This window comes from Citrus sinensis, chromosome 5 (assembly GCF_022201045.2).
Source record: "Citrus sinensis cultivar Valencia sweet orange chromosome 5, DVS_A1.0, whole genome shotgun sequence".
Lineage (NCBI taxonomy): Eukaryota > Viridiplantae > Streptophyta > Magnoliopsida > Sapindales > Rutaceae > Citrus > Citrus sinensis.
In genome coordinates, this window is record NC_068560.1 from 34,076,072 (window position 1) to 34,099,193 (window position 23,122).

Below are 23,122 nucleotides of genomic sequence, written 5' to 3' on the forward strand. Positions count from 1 at the left end.
CTTTCTTTTTTACAATCCTGAGACTTTTTATCTGTAGGCCTCGTAAGATATTGATATAGAAATCTATGGTTATATTAACATTAAATATTGTTTTAATTTTATTATTTTGTAAAAATCGACATTGTTATTGTCTTTTTAACCTTGTGGACATCAATGTAGAGATCCTTTCTAGTTAATTCTTCGACTTGCTGGTGAGAACTTAACCTTTAATTATTTAGGGAATGAGTTGTTATTGACATGTCCTTTTGCAAGATCAATAGGAAACTCTGATGGGTTCATGGCTATACAAGGAGAACATCCAATTGAAGAGAAATAGTCCACTGCTTCTGAAGCTTTTCTGGAGTATAATGAACTCCTTCATCCAATAATATAGTTTTAAAATTACGTTCAAACAAAAAATTCTAAACATAATTTGTTTGTTCATAAGTAATTTAGTAAGGATATATTGAGTATTTAGAGAGTAAATGCTCGTTTATTTTCTATAATTTAAGTTAAGTGTAAGTTCAGCTTTTATATTGAAGAAAAATCTCAAGATCCTCTTACTGTTAAATATGGTACAATCCTACATTGTTTTTTTTTTAATTTCATTTTACAATAATGTCCTTGTAACAATATTTTTTTGGGATACTAATGAAATGAAAAATGATAATTTATCAAATTAACGATAAAAGTAACATAAAAATCTAAACAAAATATTTTTATATTAATTTATTTTTAGGATTAATTTGGTAAATTACTTTTGAATAAAATAATTATCAGTAAGATAGTTGTAAGGATATTAAACTTTACTTTAAGTTGGCTAATACTTAATTTATTTATAAATAATTATTAACAAGACTGTTGCACTGGTACAAAAGGTACTAGTTCTTTTATACTAATATTTATTGGTTAATTTGCTAATTACTTTGTTACAGATAAATTAATTAATGTCAAGAATATTGTTGCAAAGGGTGTTATTACAAAAGGAAAAAATAAGGGTAAAAAAGTAATATATTTAACTATAGGAGTATTTTGAGGTAATTTTTTAAAATATAAAGACTAAATAAATACTTAAGTCAAAAATTAAAGATTAAATTATCTGTAAATCACACGTAGTAATATTTGTTGAGTTCAGAATCACATTTATTGGATTTGTAAATTTTTTTTATTCATTAAACCATTTGTACATTGTGTTTTAGCAAAATAAAATTAAAAAATAAATTTTGTTATGGGTGATGGAGGAATTCTACGATAGCTATGAGGTATCATGTATGTTAGTCATAAAATAAATAAATGATATTAATGATGAAGAAGGGTGTCATAGTAATTCCAAAGAAAGAAGGCAGGTGAGAGAGAGAAAAAAAAATTAAAAAGACAAATATTTATTTTTAGTTTTAACGAACATATTTCTAAAAATAAATGAAACTAATTAAGAAGAAGAGGTTGGTGAGATAAATTAAGAGGGTCAATTATTATCACTCATGGGTTTATTATTATTATTATTTGTGTTGGGCTTTTATTAGATTTCCTTTATATATTAGGCTTTGAGCTTTAATTTTTTTTTTAGACTGATTAATCATCAGATTACTGCATTACACAGATATTTACAACAACTGCTTATTGTAGCAGAGATATTACACTGATATTTACAATCAGATATACATGATTGGGACTTACATTATTACAATGAATTCTATGAAGTACATGCCCAATACAAATAACCCCTCACAGGAGAGGATGTCCATACTCCACTTGCATTTCGCAAGGAAGAAGGATATAAAGAACATTTAGCCCCCACAATGCTTTTGTGGGGGCTAGAACCGCTGCCCTCACAATGCTTGTGAGGGCAGCAGCCCACCACTTCGGCCAAGGCCGAAGTGGCGGCTTTGAGCTTTAATTGTAATTTGCTTTTGTTGGGCTTGTACACTTGCTTGTGTGTCTATGTGTGTATGTATGTGTGTCTATGTATATTCCTCTAACTTTTACATTTTATACTATTACTTAGGTCTTACATTCACATAGGCTAATAAACAAAGAGTAACTATTAAAAGAAAAAGGGTTCGATTATAATTTGTAGAACCTACCTGAAATATAAACTTCACATTACTATTATTTTTAAATAAACATAACTTTCGACCTCTAACAGAATTAATTATCATTCCATTTGAGAAAATAACATAACACCATTTTAATTCATTGAAACTGATATACCACGTCTCTAGCTTGGTTCGCCGCACACGTTTTCACTGTATAGACTGGTTGAACCTATTTTGTCAATTATTTTATTTCACTGAAAACGAATGGGTATACGAAGTGTGTGAAATGTGAATTGATCAAATTTTATGACGTTATGTGTACGCCGTATATAGTCAAATACCAAAGCTACTTCCTAACATGGGTAAAAATTACAAGAGGTCAACCTACCATTTAATCATAAGCGCATGCATTTGACCGGTATTAACAAATTAATTAGAGAGAGAGGTATATTAACCTAATATTGACAATTTGAATAAGAAATTAATGACTCGGCTTATGGAAACAGCCACCGATCACCAAGTCTGTAAGTACTTAACTTTAATCAAAAGTTTACCACTGCAGCATTTTGTATTGTTTTCTCAAGTGATGAAATAATTAGAGCATCTCTAAAACACTTTTCAAATAAAATTTTATTATTTATTAGAAAAGTCACATTAGTATTTAGGATTCCAACAAACACTCTAATTAAAATTTTTCAAATAAAAAAAATGATTTTCTCTTCAATTTTGTATAGTTGCTTTCTCCTTCTTCAATTTATATTTTATTACTTTTTATTAGGGGGAGAGAGAGAGAAGTGCTTTAATTACCATTTAATTTTCTGTTGAAAAAAATATTTATTTGATTAAAATAATATTAACTTATTACTATTTAAAGAGTCTTTTGAAGAATAATTTTTTTTTTCACTCTCTTTTTTACCACATAGGTAAGCAAATAGATATTTGAAAAATAAAATTAATAGTCTTTTAGAGATACTCATAGCTTCTTTCTCCAAAAATTTGCGGCGAAAATTGACATCTCCAAGGCCATGCAAGTCTTGACGATGGCAGTTTTTGTAGCAATATTTTTGCTCATGTCCTCTAAGATGGCAACCACAATGCTCAATGATGCAGGCCTAGAAACTCTACTTGGTTTGTAGATATAGCTGCGTACCACTTTGGAGCTAGCATTTTATTCGTTTGAAACTTCTCTTTTGCGATGTTCGCATTTTGTAAAATCAAAATTTGTATGCATTGGTAATTAGCACCTAGATGGCTTTCTTACATTTCTATTAAAATCACAATGAAAATATTATATTGTCAGTTCCATCCACTTTTACTGGCCTTCATTTTCCCATTTTTTTCTTTTCCATTTGGGATCAATGACCAAAATAAATTCGAAATTTCATCAAATTCATTTGCAGGACGCAGGGCTCTACTTGCTGACTACAACACAACTGGTCGCGGAGGATAGAATTGATGAACTGAGCAAGCTGCAAGCTCATCAATCATATATGTTGCATATGGCTATGGATTAAAATAAATTGTATATATATGTTTGGGTGTTTTATGCTAATGTAAGTCAAAATATCTTCTAGTAGTACTTCCAAGATGTTTTGCTTCGAAGGTTATAATGACATGTATGTTATGTCGTTACGTATATTTGTGGAGTTGCGTTGTAACAAATCAAAGTGAGTCAATAGTGATTTACTAATTAGTTGTGATTAATTGATTCCTTTGATCTGGATATATAATAAATAACAGGAAAAAAAGAAGAAGCAGAAGAAGAAGAAAATACCCAAGAGAAAAATTCACGGACTTGAGAATAAACTATTTTTGTTCGTCAATAAATTACTTAAGAAGATAACATAAATGATTACAAATGTCTTCAACTTATTGTTGATTGTTGTAAGCTAAGTCACTGTTATTATTTTCATTCTCCTAAAGGACAAATAGGCCACCAGCCGGTCCCCTATGATCATCGCCATCATAGCCCCAACTTCAAGTCCACTACGAGCAAGTCTTAGCTCTCTGATGAAGGGAGGCTCTGATCCTGAGCGACGGCACTGGTAGGAACGATAGTTGTTGAAAGAAATGTAGCGTAGCCACGACATGAAAAATGGAACTTTGTGCACCAAATCAATACTCAAGGAAGTCGATTAATTAAGACCATTATTATGTTCTAGTTGATGCTATAATAATTTTATACATTTGAATCTGCAAAAAGATCATATGGAAAATTTGGCAATTTTCTCTTAACCCGGATAAAGAATCCAACAGATAGCATGAAGGTCATAAGAACAACAGATTTCTTTACATCCATGAATGCTGTTCCTATAATAAGTCCAAGGCCCTGCATTATTCAAGTTGAAAACGCCAAGCAAGACTATTTACAATTTCACGGGAGAGGGGAAAAAAAATTGATTGGTATCTGATATTTTATGGCACCTGAGCAGCCAGAATACAGAGGAAACCAGTGAGCATATCTGAGAAAACGCGATGTAACTTGGCCTCAAGCCAACCATAAGATAGACAATCACAAGGACGATTATTGGCAGTATCGCTAAAAAATATGTACATGCCCACAGATCTTTCCTTAGCATGGCTCTTTCTCGTGGGAATGTGAAAATAGCGGTAAATAAAGGAAAGAAGCCCCAAAATACTGAAATGAAGAACAACAGCAATGCCTGCATACAAATTGAACAAGAATGGTAAGTAATTGCAAATGTTGTCACAAACAGCAAAGGGAAAAATGATTAGGAGTTGATTTAAGTGATGGTTGTCTATCAAGAATCAGAGTGGCACCAAAGTAAGACAATGGTTATGGCTGTGGATATAACTTGTGTTACAAGTAACCAGCTTAAGTACTCGTGGCATCTCTCTTTGAGGCCTCTTCTCAAGAGAATGGACAATTCTTCACTACAAGTGTTAAGTGGTTGATTTTTCCTTGAATTTAACTTTCCCTGCATCTCAAGCTCACTGTCTACTGGTACAGGTCTCAAGGGCTTTCTTTTCTACAACTTTAAGGCTTGTTCTCTGTAGGTCTCACGAGATACTGATATGAAATTTATGATTATATAAATGTTAAAAACTATTTTAATTTTATTATTTTTGTAAAGTTTGACATTGTTATTGTCTTTTTAACCTCATGGACATCAATGTAGAGGTTCTCTATTGTCAAGTATTCGACTTCCTGGTGAGAACTTAACCTTGAATCTTGTAGGGAATGATTTGTAATTCACATTTCCATTTGCAAGATCAATAGGAAATTCTGCTGGGTTCATGGCTATACAAGGAGAACATCCAATTCAAGAGAAATAGTCCATAGCTTCTGAAGCTTTTCTGGAGTAAAATGAATTCCATCATCCAACAGTATGTTTTATCAAACTCGATGAAGAGTCTACCAGATGGCTGATGTGTTGTAGTCATCATTGTCTTGCCATCCTATGCAATAGATAAAACAATCAGAAACTATATATTTTTGGGCACAAAAGTTTAAGGGTCTGCATATGTTTAGTACCTCGGCAATGTTTTGTAGCATCTGAACGATCCTTAGAGCGGTTATTGAATCCAGACCTGATGTTGGTTCATCTGAGAACAGAAGTAATGGATTCAGCAAGATTTCATTGCCTAAGCAGACTCTTTCTCTGGCCGCCAGAAACTCCCCTCACATATTTCCCTCCAATTACCGGTTGCTCACAAGTCAATGCAATATTTTATCAACTTTATGCAATCATACATGCCCAAGTAAGTGATGGCACCACTGTTAAGTTTGATCCTTCAAAAAGATTTAGCAGAGTTGATTTGCCTCCTCCTGATGGTCCAATTATGTGATTCTCGGCTTTGGTGCATTTACCGCCTCTTGCTGCTACCTTATATTTTCCATCTTCAAACTACAGTATAAAAGGAAGACAATTAGGATATAATTCTTTCTCAGCGTTAATTTTCAGGACTAGAATATTGAATGTAGTTGATCAGTTATAGTATATACCTGGAGATATATTGGTAAGGTAGTTCATCTTGCAGCTTCTTCAACCACAAGGAATCTTGATCTTCTCGGCATCTAGAGGCGATAGACCGGCTGCATTATATGCATTATCTCCCGAGTACAAAGAGTTTAAATGTCACAATGAAAGCTGTTATGAGTAATCAATATGAAAAGAAACGGTTCCTTATTGGAATTGGAAGTCGGCAGTTCTATGACATTTAAGCAACTGCTACAACCCTACTAGGATTAGTGGAACCATTCTCATCAAAGCTTCCAGCAACATTGTTAATAAATTCATCTACATCGACCAAGAATTCAGCACCTATTGACCTTGTTTCCCCTTTAGACTTTTCACTGCCTGTTGATTTTGATTTCATCTCAAAACTTTGAATGCTTTGTAGAATGCTAGTGGCATCATTTGGAGCTTCAATCATCTTCTTAAAAGTCCCAGATTCTTCATCGTCTAAGCTCTCCATGCAACTCCATCTTTGCTCCAACATGAAGCAAGGAGAAAATGTTACTTAGCGCAGAAAAAATTAAACACAAATCATGAGAAACTAAGCAATCATTTCATCACCAATATTTTGAATCAGAATAAAAAATTTCCTCTTAAGGATTGAAAAGAAAGATTATTGAATATGGAATTTGAGATTTGAGTAGAATTGGCACCGCAAGCTCAAGAGCAAGAGAGAAATAGAGAGGTACAAGGGCAGTGCAATGAGAGTGTAGCAGTCTGGCTTGAAGATTATATAGGGCCAGCAGGAGTTTCCGGTATTGTGCGCTAGAAATTGTTACCAGCAAGTAACGGATCTCCACATCCAATGACTTTCCCTATAACGTCTAAATCCTAAAAGGTCTTCTCTGTTTGTGTTTTTCCTCATAGAAATTGAACAGTGAACACTATGTTACACGCCCATATGACCAGGTTAAATATTTTGCCAAAAAATATAGATAAATTTATCATATAAGATGAAAATAATGTCTCATTGTCAATTCTCTTACTCTTAATTGGTTGTAAGAGATTGGCATGTGGGATCAGGCAAGCAAGTTAAAGTAGTTTTCACCACTTAAAAGTGGAGGAAGCTTGGCTTGATAAGGAGGCTAAGTACAGGTATAATAATTAATATAATGGTCATCTCAAAGATCAGATAAATTTAATATATTTGGTAGTTTTTTTTTTTTTCCCAACCTCGTTGAACAAAATTTAAAGTATTAAAGAAAAATTTCGTATTGTGAAATTCAGATAAAACGATTAATTCCTAGAATTGATATTTCACAGTACAATTCCCTCCACAATCAAAGGAGGGGAGGGTGCCATAATACGGCTTACTTTTTCTTTTTTTTTTTATTATTATTAAAAAGAGGAAATCAAAGTCTTACAATTTCTGTTAGTTTAATATTCATACATAATTATATTTTATCACATTAAACTATTTTTGTTGAATTTGATTGGAAAAAATACTTGTAAACGTTAAGAAGTAATCTAAAATTACATCTGACACTTAATTTAAAACAGCGCTCAACTACCCCATATTTAAAATAAATAAATAAAAAGCCACAGTAAAAAAAAAATTCGTTTGTCTCTGTTTGTAAACTATGAGACCTATGGCAGATTTGGAGACTTAAATTAGGGGACTTCAATTTCAAAAATTTTAATTTAATTTAGGGTATTTATTTTATTTTAATGTTCACAATGAAATCCATCATTTAAAATAAATAATTTATTATTATTATTATTTTAAAATTTAAGAGAAAATAGTTGAATTTGAGTTTTTGAAAATTAAATATCTAAATAAACAAAACTATATGTCTATTGAAATTTGAACTAAGTCTCCAAAACTACTAAATAACGATCTTACTACTAAATTATGAGTATTTTGTTATATAAAAAACACGTTCAAATTCTTTTTATTAAATTTTTTTAAAAAAGACTTATTGTACATTTAAAAAAAAAATAATAGCTCAAAAGGGGGTCAAGCCCGGCCTAAGTCTCAATTGGGTCTGCCAATATTTGAGACTGAATTAGAATAAGGTGAATGCAATTACGAGAATATGGAATTAATATTGAGGTCATTTGATTTCGGTGAAATAAAAATCGATTGATATTGCGACTTGGGAATTCAAACATGAAACTCTTAATGATACCACGTTAATTAACCTAAAAAATCGATATCAATGTGAATGAAGTCAATATGTTCTCACGGTAAAAATATATTTTAAACAAAATAAATTATTAGTGGCCACGAACATGGCGTGGGGTGTGTTTTAGCCGTAAACAGCGACTACGATGACTTCTTGTAAAGAGAGACAAATGGGAAGACAACAGGAAGTACAATGCCATAACCATACGAAAATTTATAGTTTAAATATATGTAACGACGGTTAACATTTGGTTTGTGATGTAGATAGGAACAAAAACATGGGCGGTGCCCTTTCTAAATGGGAATGTGGAAACCAGAAAATCGTTGGCCCAATTTTCAGCGGATCGACAACGACAATGGTATCGAGTTCAGAGCTGGAAAGTTCTATAAATTTCATTGTTGTCCCGTACTGACAGCACTGGAGGTCTCGTAACGTCAACTGTTTGGGACTTCTATTTTATGGGTTTCTAGATTCATTAAATGAATGCTTTACACGTACTGTAATGGACTCACATTCCGATTGGCACTTCAAAATCATGAGGAGAATATATCTGTGAGGCTTATGAAACGCTTACTCAATTTCACAAGATGGTTTAATTAATTCCAAACAATCCGTATGCGACAAATTTCAACGTGCAATAATATTAGCAAGCACTCTTTCTTTTCTTCACCATTGATACCCTCAAATGCAATTAGTTTCTAAAATAGGGAACGATCATTAATATGACAAACTAATAGAAGGCATATATGATTTTTTTTTAATAAAAACAAAAAAAAAGATGTATTTTGACCCACTTCGGTTTCAGATCGTTATAATTTTATTATCTCCTGATAATTATACATACCATTTTTATGTAGATCGAGCAAGAAATATTCCAAGACTATATATGGACTCAATTTTTTTCATGGCTTGTTCGGTGGTTTGTGTTTTGTCATCGTATTAGGTGATAGTAATTTCATTTTTCATCTGAATGCCATTTGAATGCTGCTTGAAGCCCGTCAGTTTTTTCTAAATTCATTTGATAACTTTTTTTTTTATAGGTGGGGTTATTTAATTCACCGATGAGCTTTGCAACTGATATTGACTTTCAACAATGGTGCAAGAAGAGATGTTCAAGAATGAGTATTTGATGAAAACTTTTCTGGCATATTTAAAATTACGTTCAAACAAAAAACTCTAAACATAATTTGTTTGTTCATAAGTAATTTAGTAAGGATATCTTGAGCATTTAGAGAGTAAATACTCGTTTAGTCCCTATAATCTAAGTAAGTATATGTTTAGTTTTCATATTTAAGAAAAACCTCAAGACCCTCCTACTGTTAAATATGTCACAATCCTACATTATTATTTTTATTTCATTTTACAATAATATCCTTATAACAATATTCTTTTGGGATACTAATGAAATAAAAAAAATGATAATTTATCAAATTAACCATAAAATTAATGTAAAAATCTACACAAATATTTTATATTATTTTATTTTTAGGATTATTTTGGCAAATTAATTTTTAATAAAATAATTATTAGTAAGATTGTTGCAATTGTATTAAACATTATTTTAAGTTGGCTAATACTTAATTTATTTATAAATAATTATTAGCAAGATTGTTGCATTGGTACAAAAGGTACTAGTTCTTTTACACTAATATTTATTGGTTAATTTGTTATAGATAAATTAATTAATATCAAGAATATTGTTGCAAATGGTGTTCCTGAAAAAGGAAAAAAAATATAATTAATTACAATAGTATTTTAAAATATAAGGATTAAATAAATACTTAAGTCAAAAACTAAGGATTAAGTGAACATTTACAAAGTAGTTTTATAAGTTTAGATATCCTCATTCTTTTATGAAAGTCCATCATTAAAGTATACAGTGACTATATTAAAAAGGAAAAAGAAAAGAAAAAAAAAAGTAATAATTTTTATGGTATCAAAGTGAAGATTCAAAATAGAAAAAATTGTGACCGACAATATATAATCTGAATGTTAATAAGATCATTGAGGGGTGTACGCAGCTGAATTTTGCTAATTAGACACAAGTCGTACTTAATCAGTCAATGTTTACATGTCGATCTCTGTCGATAGCAACATGATCATCTCCGAAAAGCAAAACGTGGCGACAAATTTGTGTACACTGTTCACATCCCCACGTTTTGAGGCACACAGCAGCACTTGTCGTGTGTCGTCGACATTACAATACAAGTGAGAAATAGTAACTACAATAATAACAATAATAAAATTCAGTTAATATGGGCCAAGCCAACTTGCTCCGCTTAGACTTGGATGTGTTCCGTTCATATTCATTATTCAATTCAAGAATGGCGCCAGACCTGTGCCTTGCTTGACAATGCGTTTGTAGTTGGGCTCAGCAGCTTGCAGTTGCATCGTGCAAAGCTGTAAATTGCGTTACGTTATTCATATTATTATATACTCGTACAATGTATTGGACTCGGATTTTAAGCACTTAACAGATTAAACGTACTTAATAATAAACCAATAATGGTAGTAATTAATAACAATCAAAATTGACGTCCTAAGTACTGCTAAATTCTTTGGAGCAAAACCCGCACAAAATAACACAACTTACACGGTTACATGACCTCCACTTGTTGCAGGTTGCTGTCGCAGGTTGTATTTTGCGGAAAGTAATTTCTTTTTATTTATTTATTCAGACCGGTCCGTCTACAACTTGTTTGCATACTTTTTTAGTTTTTCTTTTTTTGAAGTCACGTTCGTGAGTATCTCAAGTTTAGAAGGTTCATTTGATATTGTTTTTTATATTAATTTGATAAAATAACGTGTGTCTAATTCATTAAAATAGATTTCCATATATTTCCGTAAATTTTCAGAATAATTTCAAAAATCCAAATCACATAGTTTGCCACATGTTATTTTTATGAATGAAGTTACCGTAGCCACATGTAAATGATAATGTTAGGTATTCCAATTTATATAACTACATGTTTTATTATTTATTGGATAAGAAATTTCATAACTAGTAAAATTATTATAATTAAATACCATCCAATAGATGAATGCCATATAAACTGGGATCTAAAAATTAAAATCCCTAACCTTATTGATTTGTAAATTAAAATATAGGGATTTCTTTCAATCGAAGGTCTGCCGAAACAAAAAAAATGATAACCACTGAAATGAGACCCAGCTACAGTCATATATTTTCGAAGCTACTGAAGCAGATAAAATAATCAAAGCCAGCATAGGACCACCTAATAGAAGACAAGTTCGTTCACATGGACCCGTTAAAATTGAACCAATAACAGCACCATTAATCTGGTTGCAGTTGGAACATTAATGTACATGCATAAAATAAATCCTCAGAAGACGAGAAAGGTTCAAGCTGCTTTGAAACTTGAAAAGGTCGATTGAAGTCAATTTGAAAGATGAATTTTCATTGCATGACGGACTCCATTGACTACCACTTCGGACTAGGTCAACTGATTAAGCATTGGAGACTTGGCAATATATTGAATTGTTCAAGCTGAACTAGTTAAATAAGACATCGTTACTGCCTCCTGTACGTTTAATATTTCAAAATTTTTCCCTTTTTTCTTCCTTTTTATTTCCCAAATTGAATAAAATTTATGAGTTTTAAATAATTTAGTTATACTAATTGCCCTAAAACCATTTTTCCTTAACATAATGGTCTTCATTTAATTTAACTTCGAAAACTACTATAAAGAGATATTTTAGAGTACCTCTATTGTATTACATCCATTGAATACCTATATGACATTCATGCATTTGTTTTGAAAAATTATCATATAATTTATAGTTATATTTAATTCATACATATATATAATACATGCATTAAGTGAGTAGAATACAATAGAAACCTTCTATGGTCTCTCTACTATGTGAAAAATGACCTGAAAAAACACAGTATATATATAATTACACAAGCTCCATGAATACTCTACCAATTAAATAGAGCACGTGTTCTTTTTAATATCCTCATTTCAGTTAATTGTATCCAGCCCGATGAAGGCATTTTTTTTTAAATTCTTTTTGGATGTGTATGTGTAACCAAAGCTTTTTATCTTGGCTTTAGTCATGTTACATGATCATATAACATATATGATTCTTCCACATTAGATTTTCATCCGACGGTTGTAAAAAAATCATGTATCTTACTTAATAATGTAATATAATAATCTCTTTTTATATTTCATTTGCAATTTGAGAGCCCAGTAGCCGGACGATTAAATGCAGATTCCATGAATTTTGCACCGTTGACTTAACTCGAAGAGTAAGACTTCGATGTACCGAGTCAACAAATATGCTTGTATTGGAAAATCTCATAACGCATACATTTACTTTTTCATATATTGTGTCTCTATTCTACCTAAAGTCTTTCTCCAACTTAAAATTCCTTGCTCGTGTTTTAAACATGACATAGAAGTTTTGGTTTGGAAATGGTAGAGATAGTTAGATGTCATAGTTGCATACACAATTTCTTTGTCAAATAAAATCTAGTCACATATTTATTCTAAAACTTAATTATAGACTATGAATAATAAAAAATAAAAAACAGTGGACATAATTTAATTGACTGTCCCACACCTAATTTTATTTGGTTGCAGTGGGACGACTTTAAATGTTGTCATGTGGCTGCACAAATGGACTAATTCCTGTCACGACTTGATAGTCTATATTAACTGTTGTGACAAATGAACCTCTATTTCGATTGCGTACTCCAAATTGTTCCACGTGATCCCACGATTAGCTTGTGCGCAAACACACATTATTTCTCTCTCTCTCTCTCTTTTTTTTTTTTTTTTTCCTTTTTAAAGAATAGGTAATTTTTAAAAACCTCCCCTGAGGTTTGGGTTTGTTGCAAGTAGATGGCGAGAATTGATTTATTTGTAAAAAACCCCCTACTGTCAGTTAAGTTTAACATTGACCGTTAGTTGACCGTGCAAAGACAATATTACCCTCAACAATAGTTTGTAAACGAAAATAACTAAAAAAAAACCAAAATTATTGGTGCAAAAAGCACAAACCCTATTTTTTGACAATTTTATCCTTGTCAATTCTAAAAATTTACAATATCATAGGTAAAGATTATAACTATTTCATTTTTAAATTTTTAATTTTATCTTTCTTATAGGAATTTTAAGGAAATATCAATAATTTAAAGAGGATTTTTTAATTTTTTATAAGAACTTTAAGAAAATATCAATAATTTAAAAAGTGTAAAATAGCTAATAATTTTGGTTTTTTTTTTTAGTTATTTTCGTTTATAAACTATTGTTAAGGGTAATATTGTCTTTGCACGGTCAACTAACGGTCAATGTTAAACTTAACTGACGGTAGGGGGTTTTTTTACAAATAAATTAATTCTCGCCATCTACTTGCAACAAGCCCAAACCTCAGGGGAGGTTTTTAAAAATTACCCTTTAAAGAATATGTACACACACTACTCTTCGCAATTTATACATCAATTTTTATATTTTCAATTGATATAGAAATCGCACCCTATTTAATTTTCCTTTAACGAGGACTTGACAAGTACTAATGACGACTTATTTGTGATAATCCGGAAATTCGGAAGAGATTTCTGACCAATTTCATAATCATTGTTATTCATCTAAATTCTTTAAAAAAAAATGTAAAATATTAAGTGAGATAAACGGAGGTAGTTTGTTTAATTTTTATTGTTTTAAGTACCGCATTATAATTTTAGTAATGATGAACAAACAATTGAACTCCACCTATTTAGGTCATATGTAGAATGGAAATCCAATTTACAAAAACCAAACACCGAAAAAAGGTCAAGAAAGTAGTTCAATTAAATTTTATCCATCAATTTAACAATAGGGAAAAGATAAAATAAGGCTGACATGGACACGCTACGCAATCATCAACCATAGTGACGTGGCACACACGACCTCTTCCACTTGCCAAGCGAAGGGCCAAACTCCAAAGCCATAAAGACTAAAGACAAGTTCAAACATTAATAACATCACGAAATCTTAAAAAAAAAAAAGAAAAAGAAAAACCAACTATTTATTAGATATCCGTTAATTCCACATACAAGTAGCCAATTTTTACCAAATCATCTTTCTTTCTTTTTTTTTCCCTCACAATTTTCTTTCATTCATTCATCAAATTATTAAATTAATCACTCTATATTTTCATTGACTTATACTCTCTCTCTCTCTCTCTCTTTTAAATATTTCATTAATCTCAGCTTTTAAAAAAATTGCATTAATAAATAATGCGTTTATTTTCATCATCGTCATCATTAACAATACATCTTCTCCTTCTCTTTCTTTCGCTTCCTCCTTTAAACATTCAACATGGACTCATCATCAGATTTTCCGGTCAGCAAATCACCACGAAGAGAGCTCCAAGGCCCGAGGCCGGCGCCGTTAAAAGTCCGTAAAGATTCGTACAAGATCAAGAAACCACCGGTGGCACCGCCGTCACAGCAGCAGCAACAGCAACAACATCATCATCATCACCAGGCACCGGCCCCGCCACCGCGGCAGCCGGTCATAATCTACACCGTCTCGCCCAAGGTGATTCACACAAACCCTAATGACTTCATGACCCTAGTTCAACGTCTCACTGGCTCTTCTTCTTCTTCTACTACTACTACTACTACTACGACGTCATTCACATCATCGAAAACAGTAGCATCGTCATCATCATATGATCCTTTGGGTGATTCAACGGGTGCGATTTCACCCGCGGCAAGATATGCGAGTATCGAGAAAGCAAAGCAACATTCGCCGAGCAAGAAATTAATACAAAGTCATCATCAGTATCACAATCACAGTCACAGTCACAATGAAGATTATCATGGTCATACTAATAACAATGATAGTAACATGGCTACGGGTGGTGGTTTTGTTGAGGGGATAGAAATGGATCATAACATAGAAAGATCAAGTTTGTTTCCAGGGATCTTGTCGCCGGGGCCCACTTCACTGCCCATGATACCACCGAGCTTCTTTTCTCCACCTTCCGATCCGAATTCCTTCAGTTTCTTATATGATTTGAGTCCCGTGCTCCACGGTAACAAGAATTTTATTGAGGGTAGTTTCATGCCTAGTCCCTCAGGTTTTAATATTTCACCTCATATAACATCCCCTACTCCACCTATAGACCTTTTCAATAATTTCTTTGATTTCTGAATTTTTTTGTTTTTTGTTTTCTAGGACTACACCACAAATTGATTTATTATTATTATTATTTTGTTTTCTACTTGGATTTTAGGGTTGTGGAGATGAAAATTAGAGATTTTCTTTGTTTGATATTATGTGTACTGTCTTTTCTATCGACGACGAAGAGGATACAAAAGGACTGAAGTGGAATTTTGATGCTATTAATTTTGGTGGGTTACCACATTGGAGACTTCTTAATGGCTTTTATCTTTTTAATATTTTTAAATTTGGTAGGCCATACGACAGGGAAGTTTAGGTCAAATCGGAAGTTTAGGTCAAATACGATATGTTAATTCATTCAACTATTTTTCTATACAATTTTTTTTGTTTTTGTCATATACATATATAGCTGTAGCTTTTAATTAACAAGTTAGCGATGATATTAATTAACGTTATATTTCTGCTTTCGTTTATATTTTCTTGCACGGATATTGTACTCTTGTGGGCCTTATAAATGTTTAACAAGTTAAGCTTATTTGGAACGTCGAATTTGGATTTCTTTTACCCCTTTTTATAGATTATAGTCTTATTCAATTTTTAACCTAAAATATTTGTATTAGTGGGATTAAGATTGAAAAAGTATCTTAACTATATATGTATAGCATCGTCCAAAAGTAAATACAAGCACAATGATCAGCCATATAAAATGGTGATTATTTAAGAAAATAACAAGTTTCTAATCGATATAGCTGAAAATATATAGTTTAATTTTTAGAATTTACTTGAAAATTTTGTTAATGATTATTTAGTGCAAATCTTCGCACTTTATAAATGCATATTTAAACTAGATTACAATAACTAGCTATAATCTTGTTTTTTCCCCCTTTTTTTCTCAGGAGATGCTCATATCATTAAATTAATTTGTTTAGAAGAATTTCAAATTATGAGAAAACCTTGATTCATTTCAACAACATACTTATTAGACTATTGTAGTGAAGATCGCTTGGACTAATTGTAAATCAGCTGAAGTTGAAGGGAATGGTAGTGGTAGATTGGTAGTAAATCAGCTGAAGTTGAAGAGAATGGTAGTGGTAGATTGGTAGTACATCTTCACTTGTTAAAAATTTTTATCCTAAATTTTTGGACAATCATAACACAAAACCATTATCGGCCAATGATGACATTTGTTAAAGGGAGACTGTTGATTTCTCCCTGCTAAATTTAATATACTCCCTTACTGTTTTCATAATAATCAGTAATCCCCTAACAACATATAAATAAAAATGTAAATAAAAAATTTAAATACTGAAATAAGAAATATATGTTTCGATGTGAATAAAAAATTAACAATAAGATATTTTTCTTGTATTTTTATAATTTTTAAACATTTTCTTATTGAAAAATATATATTTTATATTCGCAAAATAAATTATCAAGTAAATTATCTATTTATCCTTCTTTTCCCTTAAAATTTTTAGTATGAAATAGATTTTTGAATATAGTGAAAAAAGTAGGGAAATAAGTGACATATATTAATTTAAAATATGTGGAGAATTGTCAACTTTCCCTTTATTAAATAGATTCAAGTAGGTATAAAACAAGTTTCTGAACAATGATTAATGCCGGCTTCAACAGTTTTATTTAATTACTCAAAAGTTTTCCAAATCCTCTATACCCAACTCAATTGAGCTGGAAGAACCCTATAATTAATCTTTGAGATTCTGTTTGACAAAAATAATAAGTTAAGCGAAACAAAACAAAGCAACAAACAGCAAATTTAAGCTTAGAAAAAGGATAAGAGCAAATTTCTATTCAAACTTTCTTACTTTGTAACCCTATATTAATTGTGGCATAGTTTAAAATCACTAGAATATTTTGCATATAACATATATCGATTCTACAAACCACAGGCCAAAATAGATCTATTTCATTAACCACAAGAATTACAATATATGTACGATACTTTATCTTACAACTATAATGTTTCAACTATACTCTATCATAGGCATGATGATGATGATGATGATGATGATGATGATGATAATAATAATAATAATAATAATAAAGGAACTGAAATGAGATATAAATTTGTACTCACTAAGTTAAATGTAATCACAGAATCAAATCAGTTGAATCTAAATTCTTCCAGACCTTCTTAACTCGAAAGTTATAACTAATCCATCACGAACATAATATGGCCTTATGAAGTCGAAAATTATTAGGATTTATTCACCATACACTATATTCTCACTTATATTATTTTCTTATTTTTCAACAGTGAAACAATCGATTTTGTATTCACCTTCAATCAAAGCAAAGATTACCATTTAGATGGAAGCATCATTGCCATGAATCTTTGGAATCTGATGAGACACAACTCTTCTTGATCACAAAGTCAAAATTTTGATTAGAATTCCGAAACTTGATAAATGTTTCATTAAAATATTATATATCGATGCTCCATTGTAAAAGCAACCTGGGAGCAGTTAAGAAAAAGCACGTTCAATAAGAAAAAAAAGGCTGTACATACAACATCAAATTAACATTATCATAATAATCAATTGTTTTGTAGTATAGCATTGACATAGAAAGTTAGATTTTTGTCGGTTCAACTTGATTAATATAATAATTTGAGACTATGAAACATTCAAGTTATACGCTAATGCATTTAGACTAGGTTAATACTTAATATTAGAACAATTGGCTAAGAATTGTGGAAAAGATAAAAAGTTCGGAAAAACGATAGATTAATATTTGACACACGAACTGATGTATCAAAAAGAAAAGCACAGTATAATAAAACAAATCTAATCATGATTCGATGTACCCACCCACAATTTCCAGTACTTGGCTTAATACTGATGTTCATAATAAGCAGAAAGCATCTGCATACCGGACAATTAACTATGCAAATTTATTATAAAATCTTAAGGTAATTTATGGATTTATAGTTGCTGAACAGGGGTTCTAGAGAGAAATTAGAAAAAAAAAAAAAAAAAAAGAGGCCAAATTAATCCGAAACAAAAGAATGTCATTCCACAAAAACAAACAATTAACAACAACCAGCTGACGTATGTGTTAGCCCATTTTATTTAATAAATAATTATACATTAATATTTATTTATGTAATAGAGATATTAAGTGTAAAAGTTAATTTTGGAATTTAAAAAAAAAAAAAAATTAGTACTGGTAAATTTATGAATTAAGAATAACTGATTTTTGTCCAAGTTGAAAACGACTGAGAGTGTGCGAGAGCATGCGTTCAAAACTCAAATGCTGCCAGCCGAAAGTACTAATTTTCACTTTATATAATTTGAGCCCATTGTCCACACAGCCGAAACTACACAATTTACATTTCACACGCAAAAGCAAATGCCGCTATCCCAGCCCGTTTCAAGGGACGGCCCAGATTTCACCAGAGTCGACAAAGCCCCCTCATCTACATCATCGAATTATTCAGCACATATAAGAAAGATACGACATGCAAATTTCCAGGTACGAAAATATACATATACATAATAGTCTTAATACCAGATTGGTTCAAAATACTGGACAAAAGAGACTGCTCACATCTGAACCCCTCCATCATATCAGCCTCAAACATCAAAAACACAAATGATTTTGGCACAGAAATTCAATCTCGGCATTGTAGCTGTTCCTAGTCAGGTTCCTATGTCTTCTGAATTGATGACGCTCCGCATAATTTCCACAATTTCCATTGCAATGCACCTACAGAATGGAAATTTTATTAGAACCGCACTGACATCGTGGGGTATTTTAGAGGGTCTTGGTTACTACTGGGTTCTAGTTTTAAATGATTCAGCCACCTCATTGGAGCTGCTACCATCCTACAAAGTCTGTCTTCCAGGCTACTTATAGTTGTTTCTTTTTCACAATTCAATCTAAATAGGACGTTCAGTGGGAGACAAGAGAATACGGGGCTTCCATTATTTTCAATATATTCAAATAAGAATGAGAATAATTCAGACACCATGATAACTCTGAAAGAATGTGCAACTGCTGAAATCACAAGTTTTAACAAACAAACCCAAGTAACCAGTATCCCAGTCTGTTTCTCCTTTTCATCTACTAAAATTGGCATTCAAGCTCTCAAAAGCACCAGAAAATTTAAACTCAACTTAGTACTCAAATTCAATGAAGTGAAAAACAACTTGGCCAAACTTGCATGCAATGCCTAACCTAAAAATTCTTATTACACCATTCAAAGTACTGCTTAAGCTCGAATCCACTAAGCTCGAATCCACTATACAATGTGTTTGGAAGTGCTTTTAAGATTGTCAAAAAATGCTTACAACAGTTGAAAGCACTTCTATACGTATTGCACTGTGTTTAGCTCAAGTCACAAGAGTGCTTTTTGAATAAACGAAAAGGGTAGCAATTATATTGCATTTTAACAAAGCAATTCAAAAGTGCCTTTTTTTCCAGCAAATTGTTTTCCTTCGAACCTAACCACTCATGCAAAACCTAAAATATGAATCAAGAAAATCAATATAACAACAAAGTTTAATAAAAAAATAAAAGCAAAAACAAATTGAATAGGAAAGCCTACCGTTACTGAGAGAAGGTGAGGTGTCCACTGTAAAGGAATGAGCTTTCTGTTGAAATTGAATTGAAAACAATGAATTAATGAACCAACTTTGGATTTCTAACTTAATAACTTTAGAAAAGATAAATTGTTTTCTAACTTAATAACTTTAGAAAAGATAAATAGTTAAATACGACCAAAAGGCGGACAGCCTTTACCTCAGATTGGTACTTGATCATGCATGCTTTCAGCCTCATTTGTTGTACTTCCCACATTGTTGCTACAACTTCCTTGCCCAGTAGTAGTTGGCTGGCTACCCCCACAATCTGTTTTCTTTGGCAACTCCTTTTTCACATTCTCAATCCAATCCAAAACAAGTTTATAACTTCCTACATCATCTGCAGCCATGTCAGCAACTTCAGCAAAAGCATCACACATTTTTTCATATCGCACTTGTTCAGTAGTGGAATTCCACACATCATAATTGATTTTCACTCTACTATGACATCTCTGCACATCTTTCCTCCATCTTTGAAGGATGTACTTCTCTGGAAGTAAAAAAATGTCATTGCGCATCAGCACTTGAATGGCATGTCTGCATAGAATTCCTCTAAATTGAAACCTTGAACAACTACAGCTAACTACACAGTCATCTTTTTCAAAAAGAACTTTGAAAGTTATTCTTTTACCCTTTCCTTCAATGTTGACATGCTCACCAACTTCATATTCTGATCCCACAAACTTAAGTATATCGCAATACAACTTTCCAAATAACTCTTGCTGAAATTCTTGAAACTTGGACATGGTGTACACCTCTTGAATTTGCTCCTCCATCTTAAAAGCTGTTACACGTGGAAGTGGTGGGTAAAAAGACTTTACATCTGCTTGATATTCTCTTTCAACTTGACTTCTTAATACATTACCATATTGCTCCACAAATTGCTTCCAAGTCGTTTTTGAGTCAACATACCCATCAAAAACAACATCCACACTCTCGTTACGTTGAGTGGCTGACATTCCCGCCCAAAAACTACTTTTCACAAAACATGGAACCCAACGATGCCTTTCATCAAATAACTCACTTAACCATTCATCATTAGCCAAATCATATTTCATAATCATGACATTCCAAGTTTCTTCAAATACAGCTGGGCTCTGCGAATCATAAACAGCACAATGCAATAAATAAGTGATGGCATGATATTGTTGATAGAACCCCAGCTTCTCAGGCACCTTCTTAAATATGTGCCACAAACACCACCTATGCCTGGTATTAGGGAATACTATCTCAATTGCTTTTTTGAGTGCTTTGTCTTGGTCTGTAATTATTCCAATGGGTGCAGAACTGGACATGCAAGATAGCCACGTTCGAAATAACCACGTAAATGTTTCAATGTCCTCACATGAAACTAATCCACAACCTAACAAAATAGACTGACCATGATGATTAACTCCTATAAAAGGAACAAATGGCAAATCATAGTTGTTTGTCAAATATGTAGTGTCAAAATAAATAATATCTCCAAAATCATTGTAAGCTGCCCTACTCCTTGGATCTGCCCAAAAGACATTTTTCAGCTGACCCTCCTCATCTAAGTCCATACTAAAGAAAAAACCTTCATATTTTGCTTGCATTTTAAAAAAATATCGTTGAATTGCATTGGCATCTTCTTCCCCAAGCTGCAACCGCCTTATTTTGTTAATATAATTACCATGATCACTTTCTAAGAATGAGACATCATCATGTTCAGCAGCTTCAACAACAAATGAATTGAAATTTTTGGCAACTTTTTTCCCTGCTCGATCATTTGTTTCAAGTTGTCTCTTTACATGTGAACTGCTGTTGCGGTTGCATCGGAAATACATGGACTTGCCAGGATTTAATCCATGGTTGTGTTCAAGGATTAAAGTTCGAACTTGCCATTTTCCATCTTCATCTAGACATCCTCCAACTTTAGCATTGCAACCAGTTTTTGCGTTAGTTTGCGACCTTGAGAAATTACTAGGATTGCTTCTTGAAGTGCCGCTTCTCCCACAAGCAAAAGTTACATATCTTAAAATCCCATCACTTCCTTTCTTACTAGTTCTCCGCTTCACTGGAAACCCCTTTTGTTTACCGTAGGCTTTGTAATATGTAAACATTTCATCAGCACTATCAAACGAAATCCCGAACGCTGGCTCATCCACCCTTTTCTCCACATCTTCAACATTCTCAAATTCATCAACATTTCCCTCTAAACCATCGTCCTTTAATATCACCAGCCCTTCTTTTTCCAAATCCTTCATTTCTACGCAATAATATCAGTCATAATAAGAATAAATAATTACAATTTATTACAAAAATAAATAAGCATTTCGGATAGATAACCTGCTGCGCCGTGGCTTCCACGGACGGGGCTGAAGATTTAATTTTGAAGAAGATGCAATGCCGAAGCTAGACAAATATTTAAAAAAAAAAAAGTTTCAGTTTTCAGCACCAAATTACAATTACGTTTCCAGTTACATTCGCCACAAATCAGTACCCACTACTAAAAAGTAACCCAGAAAAAATAACCAACAACTGAAAAAAAATGAAGCACAATGTACAAATTTGACAAAGTGGGACAGTGGAAGTAAAAATTACAGAAGAAACACACTACCTTAAGCTGGAATTGAAGTGAAGGTAGTGACTCTCAGGCCCTGCTATTCTGCTGGCTCTGGGGACAGAGAAAGAGAGGTTGATATCTAGGGATTTTGGTTTCTGTTTCTGTTTTTCTTTTTGATTTTTTTCTTTGAAATCACAAAACACAGAGAAAAAAAAAATGCTACGTTCTATTTGACTGATAACCTTTCCCACGCAAATTGTAAATTCCATTTATTATTTTTATTTTATAAAAAATCTGCGTTTTTATTTGCACTTTTGTATAATTTTGCAACCCGCGCTATTGTTGGAAGAATAAACTTTAAATCACAACTTTAAAAAGGAAATTAATGTTTTTCAATTTTCAAAAAAAAAAAAAATCGCCAAAACCGTAAAACTCTTCCGAGTCTTTTCTTACAACATCAGTATCTATTGGTAAAAGCAATGTTAAAGGGGCAAAAATGCATTGTGATCCTCGTCAAACGAAAGGCTTCGGGGAATTGCTTGAAGCCTAGTTCGATATTTGAAGAATAACTGAACTTCATTCATATCATACAATAAAACCAATCATTGTAGCCAAGTTGAATATACAAGCAATTTCACTTTCAGTTAAAACTTTCAGTACTTCAACAGCACTCAACATGGTCTCGCAATGAATGAAATAATAATAACAAATGAAAGTTATTCTCCAAGAAA

The 23,122-nt window shown here is 32.1% G+C and overlaps 2 protein-coding genes and 1 pseudogene across 6 annotated transcripts; 1 reads left to right on the plus strand and 2 right to left on the minus strand.

Annotated features, from left to right (window-relative positions):
* Positions 1–3,904: 3,904 nt before the first annotated feature.
* Positions 3,905–6,455, minus strand: LOC107176331 (ABC transporter G family member 22-like; annotated as a pseudogene).
* A 7,766-nt stretch (positions 6,456–14,221) lies between these two features.
* Positions 14,222–15,817, plus strand: LOC102624969 (nuclear speckle RNA-binding protein B). The gene has a single exon (XM_006472884.4). It carries the CDS (start codon positions 14,451–14,453, stop codon positions 15,288–15,290), a length of 840 nt encoding a protein of 279 aa, XP_006472947.2. The 5' UTR covers positions 14,222–14,450; the 3' UTR covers positions 15,291–15,817.
* Positions 15,818–18,537: 2,720 nt separating this feature from the next.
* On the minus strand, positions 18,538–22,885 carry LOC102625255 (protein FAR-RED IMPAIRED RESPONSE 1-like). Of its 5 annotated transcripts, none has more exons than XR_370176.4 (6): positions 22,446–22,885; positions 22,175–22,240; positions 20,025–22,094; positions 19,831–19,876; positions 18,792–18,989; positions 18,538–18,699 (listed from the first exon to the last, which is right to left on the minus strand). XR_370176.4 is itself a non-coding variant. In XM_015528648.3 (6 exons), the coding sequence occupies exons 3-4, from the start codon at positions 22,090–22,092 to the stop codon at positions 20,026–20,028; spliced, it is 1,926 nt and encodes a 641-aa protein (XP_015384134.2). In that variant the 5' UTR covers positions 22,093–22,094; positions 22,175–22,240; positions 22,446–22,885; the 3' UTR covers positions 18,538–18,989; positions 19,831–19,876; position 20,025. The 5 variants fall into 5 exon arrangements, 4 of the variants coding, with proteins under 4 accessions (XP_015384134.2, XP_024951782.2, XP_006472948.2 ...); XM_015528648.3 differs by having other exon boundaries at positions 18,538–18,989; positions 20,025–20,354; positions 20,496–22,094; XM_025096014.2 differs by having other exon boundaries at positions 18,538–18,989; positions 20,025–22,086.
* Between the last annotated feature and the right edge of the window lie 237 nt (positions 22,886–23,122).